At 42.8% G+C, this 17,822-nt stretch overlaps 1 protein-coding gene across 1 annotated transcript in view; it reads left to right on the top strand.

The window, feature by feature from the left end:
* FLVCR1 (FLVCR choline and heme transporter 1) overlaps positions 1-17,822 on the top strand; it is a 113,359-nt gene that overhangs the window by 70,453 nt on the left and 25,084 nt on the right. The window contains exons 3-6 of the mRNA XM_069233912.1: positions 387-527; positions 13,434-13,501; positions 15,227-15,330; positions 17,706-17,816. Of these exons, the coding sequence (XP_069090013.1) occupies positions 387-527; positions 13,434-13,501; positions 15,227-15,330; positions 17,706-17,816 (424 nt within the window). The remainder of the gene's footprint in view (positions 1-386; positions 528-13,433; positions 13,502-15,226; positions 15,331-17,705; positions 17,817-17,822) is intronic.

Raw genomic sequence — 17,822 nt, 5'->3', positions numbered from 1 at the left:
AAATTTAGTGTTGTGGTAAAATCCCCGGGACACATATCGCCACAATGTTCACACATAGGCCCACCAGGGGAGAGAGCGGACATATACTGCTGCAGTAGGACCACTTAGGTGCCAGTCAAGAGCAAGCATTGGGACTGACGATAATGCTTGGCTGGGTGGTGTCTGATGTTTCTGTCTGTCAATGGGTAGAGGGAGGAGTACCTAAAAAGAATTCTGTTGAATCTAGCCCCCCAGCAGGCCAGCACCACTCAAAGCCGAAGTACTCTACTGGGGCCATAGCAGTGTAAGGTACATGGTAAAGGTGGTATGAAGGCCAATGAACAGGAATGATCAGTTTGCCTGCATGAAAACTCTTGTTTTATTGTATCTTTTGGTTTTGTTTGCAGTGTTCAAGGAAAAGCCTAAAGTCCCTCCAAGCCAGGCCCAAGCGGTCCTACAGGATAGTTCGCCTGAAGACTACTCTTATAAGCAGTCAATGAAAAACCTGTTCAAAAGTGTCCCATTTGGCCTTCTGCTGATCAGCTACGGTGAGTGTTGTTTCATTACATTAACACACCACTGATATTTTTCTTTCTTGAGTTACAGCTGTGCTTTCTGTGGCCCAAGCTGACTTTGACTAACACTGACAACGAGCACAATCGCATTTCTTTATTTGTACTTTTGTTCATTTGTTTAAATGGCCGCACCATGTCATTTTTCAGTCACGCTAGAGTACCTGTGGAGCACACAGGAGTGAACAGGGGACAATTTCGAAGCACAGCTAAGTAGCGTGGGATATGAGGACAGTGCAGCATGCAAGTTATGTTACGGTGATGCTTGAAAGGAGCACAGTACAAAGAAGGAGGCATCTTTAGTGATGTTCTTAAGGAGTTGAGACCATGTTGCAAATCAAATCAAGGGATGACACTGCCATTAATTAGGGCCAACGGTGAGCGAGTGAGTACGATTCCTTAACCTTGGCTTTCTGTTCTTGCGAAGAATGGTATTTCTCTCGTCTTGCGAGCTACACAAAATCTTTGCAATTCTTTCTATGTACTAAGCTCCCTCACGTTTTGCTCTTATGGACAAGGAGATGATCCTAGGCCGCTTGTACGGCTGTTCATATAAAGCCCCAATCACTTAGGGTGGAGAAGGCCTTGTCCAATGAGGCTGTGGCTTTTTTGGGAGTGTTAGGGCCTTATTAGAGGTTGACAGCATCCAGACCTGGCCGTTTCACCCCAGGCGTCCTGATGAGAGTTGTGAGGTGCAAGCTGACAAATACAGGTGTCTAGAACCAGAAAGCATCCTTGCCGGTAGTATGTGTGGAACCTTGCCTTGTAGGGACTACATTTTCCCAGCATTTTTAAAATATAGCAATAAGAGAAAATTGTTATGAAAAAATTAATCATGCAGGATCCTGCTTCTTATTTGCAAGAATTTTGTTACTCAGCCGCATGCACAGAACCATCCTTATGAGGGCTTGAACATGTGTTACCATCCTTTTGGAGACTTACTCCATAATTACCATTTGTGAATGAATGCATTCATGGGGAGATGGCTACAATTTTTTTTTAAACACTGAATGCACATTACGTGATAGTCTATTCATTATTTGAATTGTTGCGCATGGGATAGCGTTACACTTACAGAGGATTTTTCTAATAATGCTTTATCAATAGAAAAGTGCCCTACTTTATGTTCCCAGAAAGGCCCTTGATACCAGTATTTAATCTGCTAGTACAGAATCTGCGACATAAGGAAATATATAATATGCTAAGGATCACACCATGGTATCCGTTTGAGTTAGATTAGTTTCAGTTTCCTTAACATAGTAACAAGACTATGTTTTCTCTCTATGAATGGTGTGCAGTTCTAACGCATATATTGAGATGAATCGCATAGGTTGAATATTGAGGAACTAAATGTTGAGATGGTAAGTATATAGATAAGTATAGATTTATTAGTTTAGTCTCCACAGCTACATAACTTGAACTTCCACCACAAATCACAAAATTTAAATTTAATTTCTTCTGGACAAAGAAAAGAGGCAGATATTATTATTACACTTTTAAAGATACCATCTTTGGACCTCCTGGTTTATGAAAATGTTTATCCAGTATCTAAAATACCCTTCTTGTGTCTCTACAATTCTAGAAGCAGTTGCAGGATGACAGTCTACTAGGCCACTGGCAGTCTAGTTTTAGTCCAAGTTAGGTTGCAGATATCATTCTCTGATATGTCCTGCGTACTAGAGCAAGACCAGGAGTTAAAGCTGCCCTGAAAACCGTTTTGCTGCTAGCCCTTATTGTACTGACTTTCACCAGGAGGGTTTAGGGTGGTCCCCACTCCATCCAAGAGTTTAGCTTCAAATGATTGAATTGACAGCTCCTAATAAGTAACTTAGCTTTCTTTAAGTGGGAAGGGTATGCTCAGACCTGGGTCCCGTGTACACTGTGTCACTGGAACCAAGCTATACCTAGCTAATGAGCCCTAATCAAGGCGAAACCAGTCGTAGGTTGCTTGTGTTCGGGTTCAGGGTGGACCTGGCCTGACACTTCAGACAGGACTGTTCCCATTGAGCAGAGTCAAGAATGATTTGCATATGGCTGGGTCCAAACTGAGGTGGCATGGTGTGCAAAGTAACAATGGACTGGGGTGCAGCCCTGAGTAGATACCAGTGACTTAGATTAATTCAAGCCTTCCATCCTTCTTTTTTTGTATACTTCAGTGTGCCGCCCTAAGTGGCAAGGTTGTGCCCAGACATATGTCCCGTGCACACTGTGTCACTGGAGCCAAACTATACCTGGGTAATAAGCCCTAAGTGGGGTGAAACTGGTCCTATGTTGATTGTGTTCTGGTTAGGGGAGACCATGGCATTGCACTTGGGGCAAGATTGTTCCCATTTTAGCATGTTCAAGACTGATTTGCACATGGCTGATTTCAAACTGAGGTGACATGGTGTGCAAAATAATGATGGGTTGGGACGCACCCATGATTAAATACCAGTGGCTAAAATTTATTAAAGCATTCCATTCATCACTCTTTGTATACTTCATTACTTTAGTATAAGCTGAAATCCTTCATGCAGGTTATCATTGGCTTTCCTGAGCCACTTGTGGTCATTCTAGCCCTATTGTTGAAGCCATGGACTGTTTTTCTCAAGCTTTATTTTGTTGTTGGATTTCTCATCCACATCAATATCCCTGACTATGGCCTACTCGCAGGGCTAGTTTAGCTATGGGCTGTTAGGGCGGTGAGAGGTTCTGGACTTTTCAAGACAGAAGATCTAGCACTAATGTGGGTAGGTTTGAATATGGTGCAGTGGTTTGAAAATGTGTGGGGCTAAAAGAGTCACCTTTATTACCAAAATTGATTCATGTTTATGTTCACTCTCTTTCTGACATTTTGTGTGAGCTGGTTGCAGATGTCTTCATTTACGCGGATGATTAGCAGTTATTTGCAAACAATCGGGCTTACCAAATACTGGTTGAACTTGCTTTCAAATGATTTTGTCTATAATTCAATTGGTGACCTGCATCTAGTGTAGTCTGGAGGAATCTAAACTGAGCTGCCACTGCTAATATTATCGAATCAACTAGCAGTATTAAAGATATTTGTTCAAAATCGTCATTCCAATCAGCAATTCTCTTACCACCCAGACCAAACCTAAGTCTGCTGGTGTGATGGTCAATTCAGGAATTGCTATACTGTCGCAAATCAGTCTGATGAATCTGTACATTTTCAAATGAGTAACATTACCCATACCTGTTGGTTTGAAGATCAAGTACTGCAATCCCTTGCTTCTTATGACATCACAACACGCAACACAATCTCCAGATTGTACACAGTTCTGTAGCAAATGCAATGACTAATGCTCAAGGCAGGATCCTATATCACCCAAAGGAAGCTACACCTCAGACGAAAGGGGGAATTACAATCCCTAATTGAAGTTTCGAAAATTAAAATCGCTGTCCAAGCACGTTCTACAAAGCAGTAGTGCAGTTTTCAAGTGCCAATGGCAAAATTATTTATTTCTGTGTTCGCTAACAAATGATGATAATTTTTGCACAGTGATGCAGTTTCACAAGACAGGTGTGATGGTCACCATCATAGATATCAGTGGTGGATGATGGTGATTACCCGGCTGATTGAAAGCAAAGACCACAACTCAGAGTGAAAGATAGGACTACATTTAATTGTGTACTTCAAGCCTGCGGCAGGTGCCACTGAGACCAACTGTGCTCACTAAGAGGATCTAGAGATTTAAAACGAATAATTAGCTAAACCAGAAGGTCTGGGTTAGTAATGCACAGAGCGTTAGCACATTAGAGTGAGGTACACACATACCATAGTGCTACTGGGAAGGTAACACTACCTCTACCTCCAGTATTACAATTCTAAATACCATAAAGGCAACACTATTACTCTGAACTGCTGTGAATCAGCGGTATGCGTATTCACATCAAAAGTTGCAAATAGTGTTCCTGACTGAAATTGTTGCAATGGACATGAAATAGAACAAAACAAACCTGAACTGAACACAGTGTACAAATCTGATCTACATGCAACAACAATGCCTTGACTACAGTCACTATAGAGCCTATCCCAACACCTGTCTAACTGCATGCAGCTGGAAATACCTAGAGAAGAGCACCACAAGTGCTACTCAACCCTTCAGCTGTTGAAGAATTACTGCCCAGCCACTGGTTGAATTGCTTCAGATGCTGTCCAAAACCTCACTGGGAACCACAGCTGCAACAGTTGGGAGGGAGGTGGTGCAGCTCACCATCGGCCAATTGTAGAGCTTTTACTAATGGAGCCTTCCTTACCCTACAAAGAGACACGCAGGAAAAATGGATACACTACTTTCTGCAACATACTACTATTGTGTGCAGTATTCCTACAAACTGTTTTGGGCAAAATGGCCATAGCACACAGATAGTATAGTCCAATAGTGTGGCAGGGATGAGTGTCCCTTATCTTATGTTGCTATGATGCAAGGTTGAAAGGAGTCTCAAGTCCTGTTTGTAGAGGGTGTCTTTTATTTGTAGATACTGGAAATCATTGTGCCATCAGCGTGATACAGCCAACACGTATTCCTACAAACTATGACATAGTGAGATAGTGGGGTAACTTCTTTACACAATAATGCGTGAAGCTGTAGTGGCCACCACTAAGCATAGGGATTGCTGGAGGCTTGTGCGTAAACTCCATGGCACTGCTGCGACACCATCAAACCATCAAACAAGTACTGCTGCTACGCATCACTGTGGCACCCAGTAAGCAGGCACGACCATTCTCCCATTAGGAGATCAGCACCGCTATTATTGCTATTACTTTGACACAATGGAATATGTAGGGAGGGTGCTGCACATCACATGGAAATTAATGTCTACAACTCCATCAAAGTTACTACAGTTAGCCTGACAAACGCAGCTAAGACGACGAAAAGGACAAAAAGAACAGAACAGAATGACAGACATAGGACTAATAAGGTGAAGTACACACAAGCCTTGTCGGAAGAATAACTATTAGAGAGGGACTATCACTATACCTGCAGCGATGTATCACACCCATACGTAATGTGGTGTGGCAATTACGCTGCATCAGAAAATGACAATTTAAATGGATTATATTCTGCTAAGGAAAGTTGTTGCCTGTTGCATGTTATTGTTTTCGGTTTACTACATCACCTTGATTTGATTTTTTTATACATGGCACCATCATCTTTAGTCTTCTCCCAGCATCAATCAAAGCCTTGGGAAAACTAGAGTGCAAGATTTTATTCATGGTCTTACTATTGCTGCGACCTCAAATCACGCTTTTTATTTATTTTCGTTTTCTTGGTGTTTTTTTTTTTTTTTTTTGCAAAGGTGGGAAACCCTCATTCAAGGCTTTTCTTTTTGTTACTGCTGGAAGACACTTTTCTGTGTTGTATCAGACCTTGCTCTTGCATTTCAGGATGAAAATGTGGAGGGCTTGGTGCCCACCAAAACAATATCTCCATTAGTGTCTATTGTGCAAAAAGCCCTCGCCTTATCTTTCTAAGCAGTGGTCAAAACGAGGGGCCAGATGTAAAAAGCTTTTAGTGGTCACAAACGGAGAATTGGACTGTTTGCGACCACTGAAAAGCATTTCCTCATGTACCAAACCCATTTTGTGATCACATCAAGGATTTTATTGTGCTGTTAATGTTTCCAAATACCCTTTCAGGAAACAAAGCATCTGGCTACTTCTCTCCTTGAAACCCAGTATCTCCCAGTCCTCTGAACCCAAGAAACTTCCGTATTCGCAAACAAGTAAAAATAGACTTACTGCTAAAGATTCTTCACAACCAAAAATGTGTCCATGCAGGTCCTACATCACCCCCGTAAAAGGATAATTCCAAACATACCTGACAAAGATTCAGAATTTTGCCACCATTATTCATTTTCTTTCCTCAACATGACAGGTAAGTATAACCTGTGAAACCAACAACAAAGTAATATTTATACTAAAATCAACATCTGTAGTGCCATGAAATTAATTAATCTTTGGATCAAGGAGACCACAGTTTAATCATGTAATCTCTAAAGTTAGTGACACGGTTCGCCTAACCAATCATTGTTTAGGCTGTACTCGGGATATAATCACTGTATGTAATTCACTCCAGGCCAATCTACATTGATCAGTTGTTTGTTAAACCGGTACTGATGCTCATACTGCTTTTATTGGAACAATCATTTGAGCAAGGTCAGTAGCTAAGAACAACTGACCTAAATGGAACGTGTAAGGTATATGAACACTGCAAACTGTATCTCTAAAGTGATTGAATTAGTAATGGCGTAGTTTAATACCTGTCAAAAAATATTGTTAAAATATGAGAGGCAAACAAGTCCTGAGTCTTTTGTCTAGCTCTAGAGTGTCTTAGTCCCTTTAATTTTGAGCAGTCAGAATCTTTATTATGCTTGATGCTCTTCGAAAATGTATTTAGATACATGCAGCTGGACACACCTAGGGGTCCATTTTACATTTGAGGGTCAGCCGATCTCTCTCAACATTATCAATCAACTTAAAGTACAGTAAAGATCCGGCGTTGGTTCATTGATTCTTTGTTATATGTAGGATTTTCATGTGTTCTTAACCCAACGAAAAATTACATTTTTGTAGAATGACCAACGTAAATTCACAAATTTTTTGTTTTCTTTTGCTAAGTGGGCTGGCTATGTTTTATTAATCGTCATATGAATATATAAATAAATGAATACATTTCTCTCTCTCTCTAGCCTTCTATTAAAGTTGACAAGCTCACCTAATGAAATTGATGATTTTGTGGAATAGATATCGGCGTGATCACTCCACTTCAAGGTGTTAGTCTCTGAATGATTTCCATTCACAGCATATAGTTAATTACATTCTGCACACGCCCCATATGAGGGGATAGCATAGGATTTTATGCCAGTTTCTTATTCAAGATTAGTGTGACAGGAAGCGTCCTAGTGATTGTCCATACTCAGCTCTGTCTCCATTTAGTTTGTATTTGAAAAGCAAACTTTTTTTGTTATTGTCCTGAAGATCTCTGAGCAGGAGAATTCTCTGCTGCATCACACACGTTACTGCCTCCATTCTTTCTCTAAGGCCTTGAGTACAAGTGATATGCGTCGCTTTGCTTTTATTTTCGTTTTCTTTGCAAAAGCGGGAAACCCTCATTCAAGCTTTTTATTTTTGTGGAGAATATCTTCCTACTTCAAAAGGTTACTGCTGGAAGACACTTCCCTGTGTTTTGTCCGACTTGCTCTTGCACTTCAGTATGAAACTGTAGAGGGCTTGGTGCACATATGTTGTCATTAGCACAAATTCACAAAAAGTGAAGTCAGTCATCAAAACAGAACCTGCATTAGTGTCTACTGTGCAAAAAACCCAAGCCCATAATTTCCAAGAAGTGGTCAAAACTAGATGTCATGTAGGATGTAATATCGTCTTTCTTTGTACCAGTCAACATTGATAATGATATAAACCTCTGCAATAAATCATTTAAAACTCAGTGATATAGAAATAGTGACATTGGTGTGAACTGGGAGGCCAAAAATATACAGTGCGCAACTTCCACCCCAAAAATTGAGATTTTGATTGTGCATTCCCAGTCTAGCAAAACACCAATTTTGCATTCAAGGCGTACATACTGTTTGTTATGGGAAAGAGAGATACAGCCATATTTCTAACTTTGATTTCCCAACTTGCTGAGTAGGCAAGATAACTCAGTCAGTTAAGCTTGGCTGTTGATATCCTGTATGACCTGCAGGTGACATGTTTCAATGTCAGCATTTGACCGTCAATAAAGTCTTAGGATAATAGCTGTTCCTTTAATTTATAATGCATACAAGTTGGAAAATCTGTGATATGAAGTTTTACATAATGCTAAGCAATAATGAGCATTATCAACGTGCACATATGTCTCGTTTCTCTGGACTTTCTTTTTTATATGCTGCGCACTAATTGCATTTGAATGATAATGGGTCTGAGGTAGGCAAAATCCCTCCTCCTGACTATTCAGAACGGTCAAGTTCTGTGTGACTTCCCCATTCCCCTTATTATCTCAGACATACCACTTCCTTTGAATAGTAGCAGAACAAATGGTAAGTGCGAAAAGGTGAAAAAATGCTTTGTTAAGGGTTACATAATACTACCCTCAAGTTCTCAACTATGGCATGACAGCACACTCGACCCCAGATACCAGATAGTATGCATTCACAAGCTGCATCAGTCTGCACTGTCTTCACACAGGGCCTTATTAAGATTTTGCCGGATGGTAAAGCCCGTCTGCCGAAATTCCGATGGGGAGGTTGCCACCATTGGGATGTCTTCCTGCAGAGCCCATTACGAGTTTCCCGTTGGGTCAGCGGGCGCTGGCCCAGCGGGAAACGGCCTATAGTATTGTCTCCGGCTTGTAATCGAGCCAGCAGCAATGATGTAGGTTGCAGGGTGCACCAGCACCCTTGCAATGGAGGCCCCTACACCTGTTCTCTGTCAGCCCACCGCCATGAAATTGCTGGTGAAGAACGAAGTCATAATCCCCAGGGCAGCGCTTCCCTAGCGGATTAGGACCACCACCACTGCCAGGCCGCCAAAATCTGGCGGTCTGACCGCTGCGCTACCACCGCAGTCGTAACATGGCACTCGGACCGCCACCACGAACCTAGCGGTCATGAGACCGACAGGTTCATAATCAGGTCCTTAGTCTCTGGATGACTCCCCTCTCTAAATATTTGGTTTTTGTTCCTTGATTTCATGTCCAGTTTGGCTGAATGCCACATTGGTGATTATTAGAAATGCTGGTTTACCAGGCAGAGACATGATTTGTGGATAACTCCAAGAGTTGTCAAATACAGAAAAAATCAAATGTGGTTGCATAATGGTCTGCACTATGCAGTAGTGTACACCAATCACTGTATGTCAGGTACAAGCACAAGTCCTATCCCATCGCTGCCACCAATGTTAGAAATGGGATCTCTATTTGGCAGACAGTTTACACCCTGTCCAAGTAGGGACCCTCACTCTAGTTAGGGTATGGGAGTCACACTCCTGAGATAACCCCTGCTCACCCCTTTTGTAGCTTGGCACAAGCAGTCAGGATTATCTCAGAGGCAATGTATTAAGTGTTTGTACCCACACACACAGTAACACAGTGAAAACACTACAAAATGACTCCACACCAGTTTAGAAAAATAGCCAATATTTATCTAAGTAAAACAAGACCAAAACGACAAAACTCCAACATACACAAGTAAAGATATGAATTTGATGTACATAGCTATTTTCTGCTCACAAACGGCCCGATTCAAAGAATCGCTGTTTGGAAGGGGCATGGTGAAGGCGTAATTTCCAAATAGCGAGTCACAATGGCATGTATGATTGTTTTGCGACCGTGCATGCGGTCGATAAACAATCGTGTTACCACCAACTTCAAGTTGGTGGTAACCCAGTCACAAATTTCCCTTTGTGAATGGGGGCACCAATATATTTTCAGAGCAGGCAGTGGTCTCACGGACCACTGCTTTCTCTGAAAAAATAAAAAGGAAACGTATCATTTTTTTTGTTTGTGATGCATCTCGTTTTCCGTTAAGGAGGCAGTCACAGACATGGTAGTCTGCTGTCCCCAGCAGGCCACCATTCCTGTGAGTGCTGCCATTTCCAATGGGGTCACAAATTGTGTTGTCAAAGCATTGTGACGGAGTAATTCCCAACAGTCTGACGCCACTCGAGGGAGTGCGGCGCCCGTCATGGAGTGACATGGACCCCAGATACAGTGCCTTAGAAACAAGGCAGAGTCAAAGACATTGCATGGCGCACGGCAGTGGGGGTGTGAGGCGTCGCTGAAGCCGGTGCAGCATCAGTTCTGTGCTGCTATGCAGGAGGTGAGGCATGAGTTCCTTACGGAGGTGAGCCATTGGATCCTTACGGAGGCAGCAGAGGTGAGGCGGTGTTGGCGGTGAGGCGTCGCTTCCTGATGATCTGGCTGGGTCGATAAATCCAACAGGTAAAGACACAGTGAGGTGACTTTACAGGTTCACGGTCACACCACGGGGCCACAGGTGCTGCAGCGGAGTCGGGTGTCATGGATACTGGTGACACGGCACTTAGGACTCACGTTGTTGCAGGACTTCAGAGGCACTGCAGCAGTGTCGGACCTGCAGCGTTGGTCACGGTCGTTGCACTTCAGCGGGGACCATGGCTTCTGGTGCAGGCAGCGGCGCGGAGTCGGACAGAGGCACCTGTTCTGGTGTTGTCCGGAGTTGATGTGCCTGGTTCTTCTTGTCTTTTTGCTAGACTTCACTCCCAAGGGCTGCGGAACTGGAGTGGGCACCTCTTGGAATGTCAGGGTCCCCAGCAAGAGAACCCAGGTGCTGGCAGGTGAAGTCTTTGATGTCCCTGAGACTTCTTAACAGGAGGCAAGCTCAGTCCAAACCCTTGGAGAAAATTCACAAGCAGGATACACAGCAAAGTCCTGTCTTTGTCCTCTCCAAAGCTGAAGCAGCAACTGCAGGCCAACCCAGCAAAGAACACACAGCAAAGGGGCAGAGCTGCTCCTCACAGCTTTTCAGCTCTTCTCCTTGGCAGAGTCTCCTCTTGATTCATAAGTGTTCTAAACGTCTGGGGCTTTGGGTCCAATACTTACACTAATTTCTGCCTTTGAAGTAGACAAACTTCAAAGGAAGGTCTTTGAAGTGCACAAGGCCCTGCCTTTCCTGCCCTGGTACTAGACACACTCTAGGGGGTTGGCAACTGCATTCTTTAAGAACAGTCACAGCCCTATTCAGGTGCAAGTGTCAGCTCCTCCCATCAGTCTAGCCCAGGAAGACCCATCAGGATATGCAAGGCACACCCCAGCTCCCTTAGTGTGACTGTCTAGAGTGAATCCACAATCAGCCCAACTGTCAATCTGACCCAGACATGTATTTCACAGCCTTGCAGAGGCACCAAATGGTTAAGCAAGAAAATGGCCACTTTCTAAAAGTGGCATTTTCAAACAGGCAATTTAAAAACCATCTTCACTAAAATATGTTTTTCTAAATTGTGAGTTCAGAGATTACAAACTCCATATCTCTATCTGCTCCCAATGGGACATTACACTTGAGAGATATTTCAAGGCAATCCCCATCTTAACCTATGGGAGAGATAGGCCTTGCAATAGTGGAAAACAAATGTGGCAGCATTTCACTGTCAGGACATGTAAAACACACCAGTGCGTGTCCTACCTTTTAAATACACTGCACCCTGCCCATGGGGCCACCTTAGGCCTACCTTAGGGTTGCCTTACATGTACAAAAAGGGAAGGTTTGGGCCTGACAAGTGGATGCACTTGCCAGGTTGACATAGCAACTTTTACCTGCACACACAGACACTGCAATGGCAGGTCTGAGACATGTTTGTGAATGGTAGCAGAAACGTCTTGTAAGAGAACTCTTAAAAAATGAAAAGAAAACTTTTCAATCTTCTTTTTTAAATTCATCCCGTTTTCCTTTCAAGAAAAAGAGCTGCATTTAAAAAAAAAGATTGCTTTATTTAAAAGCAATGACAGATATAGGGCCTCATTACAACCCTGGCGGTCAAAGACCGCCAGGGCTGTTTCGGTGATTGTACCGCCAACAGGCTGGCGGTACAATCTGGCATATTACGTATTACGGGACCGGAGGTTTCCCGCCATGGTTGTCCCGGCGTTTTCCTGCCATGGTTGTCCCGGCGTTTTCCCGCCATGGTTGTCCCGGCGTTTTCCCGCCATGGTTGTCCCGGCGTTTTCCCACCATGGTTGTCCCGGCGGCTTTAATCCACCCGGGCAGCGCTGCCCAGGGGATTACGAGTCCCCTTCCCGCCAGCCTGTCCATGGGGGTAGAGACTGCCATGGAAAGGCTGGCGGGAAGGGTGTCGCGTGGCCCCTGGGGGCCCCTGCACTGCCCATGCACTTGGCATGGGCAGTGCAGGGGCCCCCAGGCACAGCCCCACCCTGCTTTTCACTGTCTGCACATCAGACAGTGAAAAGCGCGACGGGTGCAGCTGCATCTGTCGCACGGCTGCAACACCGCCGGCTCCATTAGGAGCCGGCTCCTATGTTACGGCCGACATCCCCGCTGAGCCGGCGGGGATGTCATAATGCGGCTGGCGGGATTGTGGCATAGGTGGCCGCTCGGCGGTAAAACCTTGGCGGGCGGCCTCTGCCTCCCGCCAAGGTTGTAATAAGGGCCATAGTGTCTGCTGACACCAGCAGGCTACCATCCCTGTGATTTTAGCGTGTCCTAATGGATCACAAATTGCGACCTGCTTCATTAATATTAATGAGGTTGATTTGCGACGCATTAGGAAATGCTAAATGAAACTCATGGAGTTTCATACATTCAAATAGCGATTACCTAATTGCGATTCTCTGTGAATCGCAATTTAAAATAATGATACATCTGTTCCCATATTATGGGATCTCAGTAGTTAGAGAGAGAGAGATACTGGGGTAAGAGTACAGACAGGTATTGCCTCCAATTACCAGGCATCACTAGTTTCCAGCCCCGAGATAAGGAATAACATGCAGGACCTTAATTATAGAGTTCAACAACATATGTTTCCCAGGGGCGTTTGTCGCAAACATGTTGAACTCAGAGACTCATTAGAAATTGCTGCATATATTCCCTCTCCCAATAAAACCTATAATTGGGCAGAGTGGTCCAGCTCTGCCATGCTCTTAATGGTGCATGTTAGTCATGCTTTTTTCCGAATTGAAATATACAGAATTTTCAGTGAGGATTTCTGACTCTCTAGGGCCTGTATCAGTTATGTGACATCTAAATATAATGTCAGCACAAAAACGTAAGAGTCTTTGAATGGCCTTGTCAATATTGGATAGCTGGTCCTCTTGCCCATTGACCTGATTCTACACACAGGCTTTCTGTTGTCTTTATAATGATGCAGTGTGGTTGCTTCTGTTGCAGGCATTATGACTGGATCCTTTTATTCGCTCTCCACGCTGTTGAATCAGATGATAATGTTCCATTACGAGGTAAGCCTTTTTGAAATATTGTATTTCATTGCCATGAAAGGGCACAGTTTTGCAGGGTGCGTTGATCCTTTTCCCTTTGCTATTTGAAATTGACTATTCATTCTAGCTATTGTGTTCAACAGCCATTCTGCAGGCCTTTAGGCCTTCTTAGACATAGTTCTCCTTCAGCAGATCCCATGATGGGACTCCGGAGGGAGGTGCAGGCAGTGACCTTAGTCCCCTTTGTGTGTAAATATGTAATGGCACTATCCTTGGTCTGCGTATATATCATACTGTTCATACTTGTAGACCCTAACCCTGACCCTCTTAGATGTTTGTAGTTTCATAGCCCTTCTCTCAACCACTTTCAAATGTTGATGTGATATAAAAAGTGAGTAGAGTTGTGCGGTGTGTGTTTTATCCGGGGTGTGGCTGTAGTGGCTCTTCCAATGTGTTGGTGCATTATTCCTTTTTTGAGCAGATGCTTACAGGACCTGCTTAAGTCTTCAGTCTTTGCAGTTTTAAGCCTTTCATTCACAATGAGAAAGCACGCCATGGCTCCTCACTTCCATATTTCATAAGCAAATGCCCCCAGCAAGGTTGGGCTCCTGTAGTCGTTCCAAGCCTTTGCATTCACAACAGCCTAATTCACCCTATCTTAACATTCTCATATTTCATGATTACCGTGTTCCATTAAGGCTAGGCTGTAATAGCCTGTTGGAAACCTGTGCCAGCCTCAGAAACTGTTAATGCTGTGCACACCCAATCAAAGAAGATCTGGTCTCCATGACAGGATCATAAGGCTGGAGTTTCACCACTGCTTCGGTCACATTCAACCTCAGAGAAACCCTGGGTGCGAGTGGCTTATCCCAGATGCCCTCCCAATTTTGAATGGTCAACAATACCTTAGTGATCAGAACATATGACACTTTTCACACTAAATATAAACTTGGATTGATTTCAAAGTTATCATGGAGGTAAATTTTTGATATTAATGTATTCTTCCCTTGACTGTTATAGCCACTTTATAACAAAGACGTGTGATTAAGGGCTTCTGAAATACCTGGTGAAACTCTGCAATAGTCTTCTAAGAGAAGACTAACAGAACCCATGCAGAAACATCCTCTACAATTTATACAGATCACATTAGTAGAAAGAGTCTATCAAGATATCTTAGAAGCCACTTCTATACAGGCATGCTTTGAACACGGTCTGCCTTACTACGGTCAAACCACATGTCAGCTATCTACTTGTTGACTGCTTATGCATCCTTTTTGAAACCTGAACAAGTATAAAGTCTAATATATATTATTCATATTGAAAATTCATTGTGACTTCTTAGCTCTGCTAGAGTGACACACCAAGAAGCAGTTCTATGTAATCTATTCTCAGACATTGCAAATGGAAAAAACAGAACAAAATGTGATGAAATGTTACATACCCATGCAGTAACTCTGTAATGTAAGACTCAAGACAACAACATTACCAGGAACCCTCTAGCCACCCACAACTGTACCTATCTCAAGTAGACCCTTTCATCTTTTATGTGGAAGCTGCAGTTGAGAAATAATGTGTTGCATGCAGAAGACAGGGCCCTCATCAAGGACGAGTGCACAATCCGTAGTTTTAATATGCTTCTCTATAATACAGCCATGGGCACCAATCAATACTGTTGCTGTATAAACACATTGCTAATGGAATTAGTATGGTGCTTGATATCAATAACCAAATGGTCTCTCTTAAAAGGGCGAAGAAGTGAATGCTGGACGGATTGGATTGACGTTGGTGTTGGCCGGCATGGTGGGTTCCATTCTTTGTGGTTTCTGGCTGGACTACAGCAAAACATACAAGTAAGTAAACAGGAGTTAAACGCAAGATGTGCTTCCAAAAAAGGGCACTGCACAGTCAATGTGAACACAATGTTTTAAACAGCTAGAGGCAAACGGCCTCTTAGATACTGGTGAGGTGGCCTGCAAACCCACCATGTGATTAGATGCCGTGTCCTCTGCTCTACTGCCTATGGACCGCCCGCCATGTTTAAAGGTCTACACTTTCATTGTGGGCATCACTTTGCCTTCCATGCATCAGCCAGTGCTGGGGAATCATTGCTGGCACAACTCAAATGCCAAGTAAGTTCTATGTTTTTCAGTTTGCTTTTTAGAAACAAATCCCTAATGCATGTTTGTTTCTGAGAAGCTAAATAACAACAGTGGAGAAACCTAGGGCCACTGTTTCTTTCGCTAGGTTCTTCATGCCTCACATGGTGGACCCAGACTAGGGAAATCACTAACAGACCCCTGCTCTAAATAGGGCAGGGCAACTGTCACTGTGACCTGGCTGTCGTGTGGTGGGTGGACCACTGGGTTTCCGAAGGCAGAGCTACTTAAAGTCCACTGGTTCCTGCAACCCGTAAATGCGGAGAGGGAACTACCAGTTTGTGCCAGGGTGGTAGCTCTGCCAATTTATGGAGGAGTTCCCTCTGCCAAATTCTGAATGAGGCCTAAGATCTGTCTTTTATGTGAATGTGCGGCTTGTGATTATGTACAGTGCCCACTTTGTGGTTGCTTGAACACACTTGAAGCAAATGTTCACAAGGCAGCCTTGATAAAGTGAAACTAGCATAGCTTTGAAATCAGTGAATTAGAATTAGAAGCAAAAAACTGAACCATTTGTGGCCGTTGATAAAATATGGCAACTGGAAATCTAATACCCTGCCTAAACAATAATTCAGTTGCTTTAGATAATGGATTTATTAGGTAAATGCTTAGACAGCCAATGAGCATTTCACTTTGTCCTGCAAAAACAAATGCACATGTGTTGGATGCCTTTAGCGGTTTCAGGAAGGAGACTATGATAAAAGTTTCTACTGATAATCACTTTATGCAGTGAAGATCACCAAGTAGTTTAAAGGTTCTGCATCAGAAGCTATTCTTAAAGTCTGCACAACATACTGTTCATGTTCATAAGCAGTATGAGGCAGGGCCAGCTCATAAAGATTGACGCTGGTGCAAATTAAGATTTTCCTGGAGCATCTGAGATTTACACTAACCGTTTTACAGGTTATCCACAACAGTTTGCTCTGGAGCAGATCCGGAGAGATTCACTTGAGATCATTTCTGTGAGGAACGAGCGCGTCTAAAATTCTCGAGGTTTTCCTCAGTGCAAATCTTTGTAGGAAAGGTAGAAGGCAGATGGTGGGAATCTGAGGTGCTCCAAGCAGCTCCTAATGTCATCCAGAACAGTTCTTATCTCCCATTCACTTTTCCGAATACAATAAATACTAATGCCCCATGTTTATTTGAATTTGGATAAGATTGTTTATTTTGTAGTACCTTTCACACTGATGAGGATGACAGGGAGTAAAGAAGATGTTAACATGGACGTTGAAATGATAGAATGGAACTTGCAGTAAAAACAAATGAAAAAAAAATAATAATAATCAACTATATTTAAATCAAGTTCTTACAATGAAGGTGATTTCTAGACCACAAGAGCCTACTATGAAGAGAAAAATACGCATAAAATACTGCCATGCTGCTGTTGAGAATAAAGTAAGTTGGAGAGGCACTTACTCGGTCCTTGGGGAGCAGAGTTACCATACAACATAGATTTAACACAAAAAATAGAAAATTTCAGTCAACATGGGGAAGGAACAAATAACGGCCACTGAATAAATATACATACGCTAGTATAGCATATTATAGATATTATTTGTTTCTTTGTGTGTTTTGATGTGAAGTTTAAACCTGAAATTTGATCAGTTAATTTTGGGAAAATTTAGTTTTTAACCACAAATTATAGAAAAGATACAGTTCAAACAAATACATTTCGTCCAGAGAGAAAATGCCAAATAAATGTTTACAGTATGTTGGATTATGAATTTTTATACATTTATAAAATGGTAAAATTCAATTAGGATGTATTTATATTTTTTTAAAAGTGTTTTTGTGTATGTTAATAAATTTTGTGCCATGCGGGTAATTTGTGATGATCTTGTAATCTGCTTGAATGTTCTGCAACAGGAGCCTCCTGAGGGTTCACAAACTCAAAACCTCGAGGTTTCGGTCCCCCAGTCTTTTCGCTCTAAAATCCTCATGGGTCGCCACACTTACAACATTACGTCGCAAAAAAGCATGTAGGTTATCGTACCAGTGTGTCTGTTTCGTTATGTCATTTCAGTCATGAGGGTATGTTTTTTAATAAAATCATGTTTTTTTATTTGCAGACAAACAACGCTGGCAGTGTACGTCTTGTCTTTCATTGGAATGCTTGTATTTAGCTTCACACTGGACATTGGATATCTTTTTGTTGTGTTTATCACAGGTGGAGTGCTTGGGTAAGC

The sequence above is a fragment of the Pleurodeles waltl genome, chromosome 5 (genome assembly GCF_031143425.1).
Source record: "Pleurodeles waltl isolate 20211129_DDA chromosome 5, aPleWal1.hap1.20221129, whole genome shotgun sequence".
In the NCBI taxonomy this organism is placed as follows: Eukaryota; Metazoa; Chordata; class Amphibia; order Caudata; family Salamandridae; genus Pleurodeles; species Pleurodeles waltl.
This window is presented reverse-complemented; position numbering and strand designations above follow the sequence as displayed.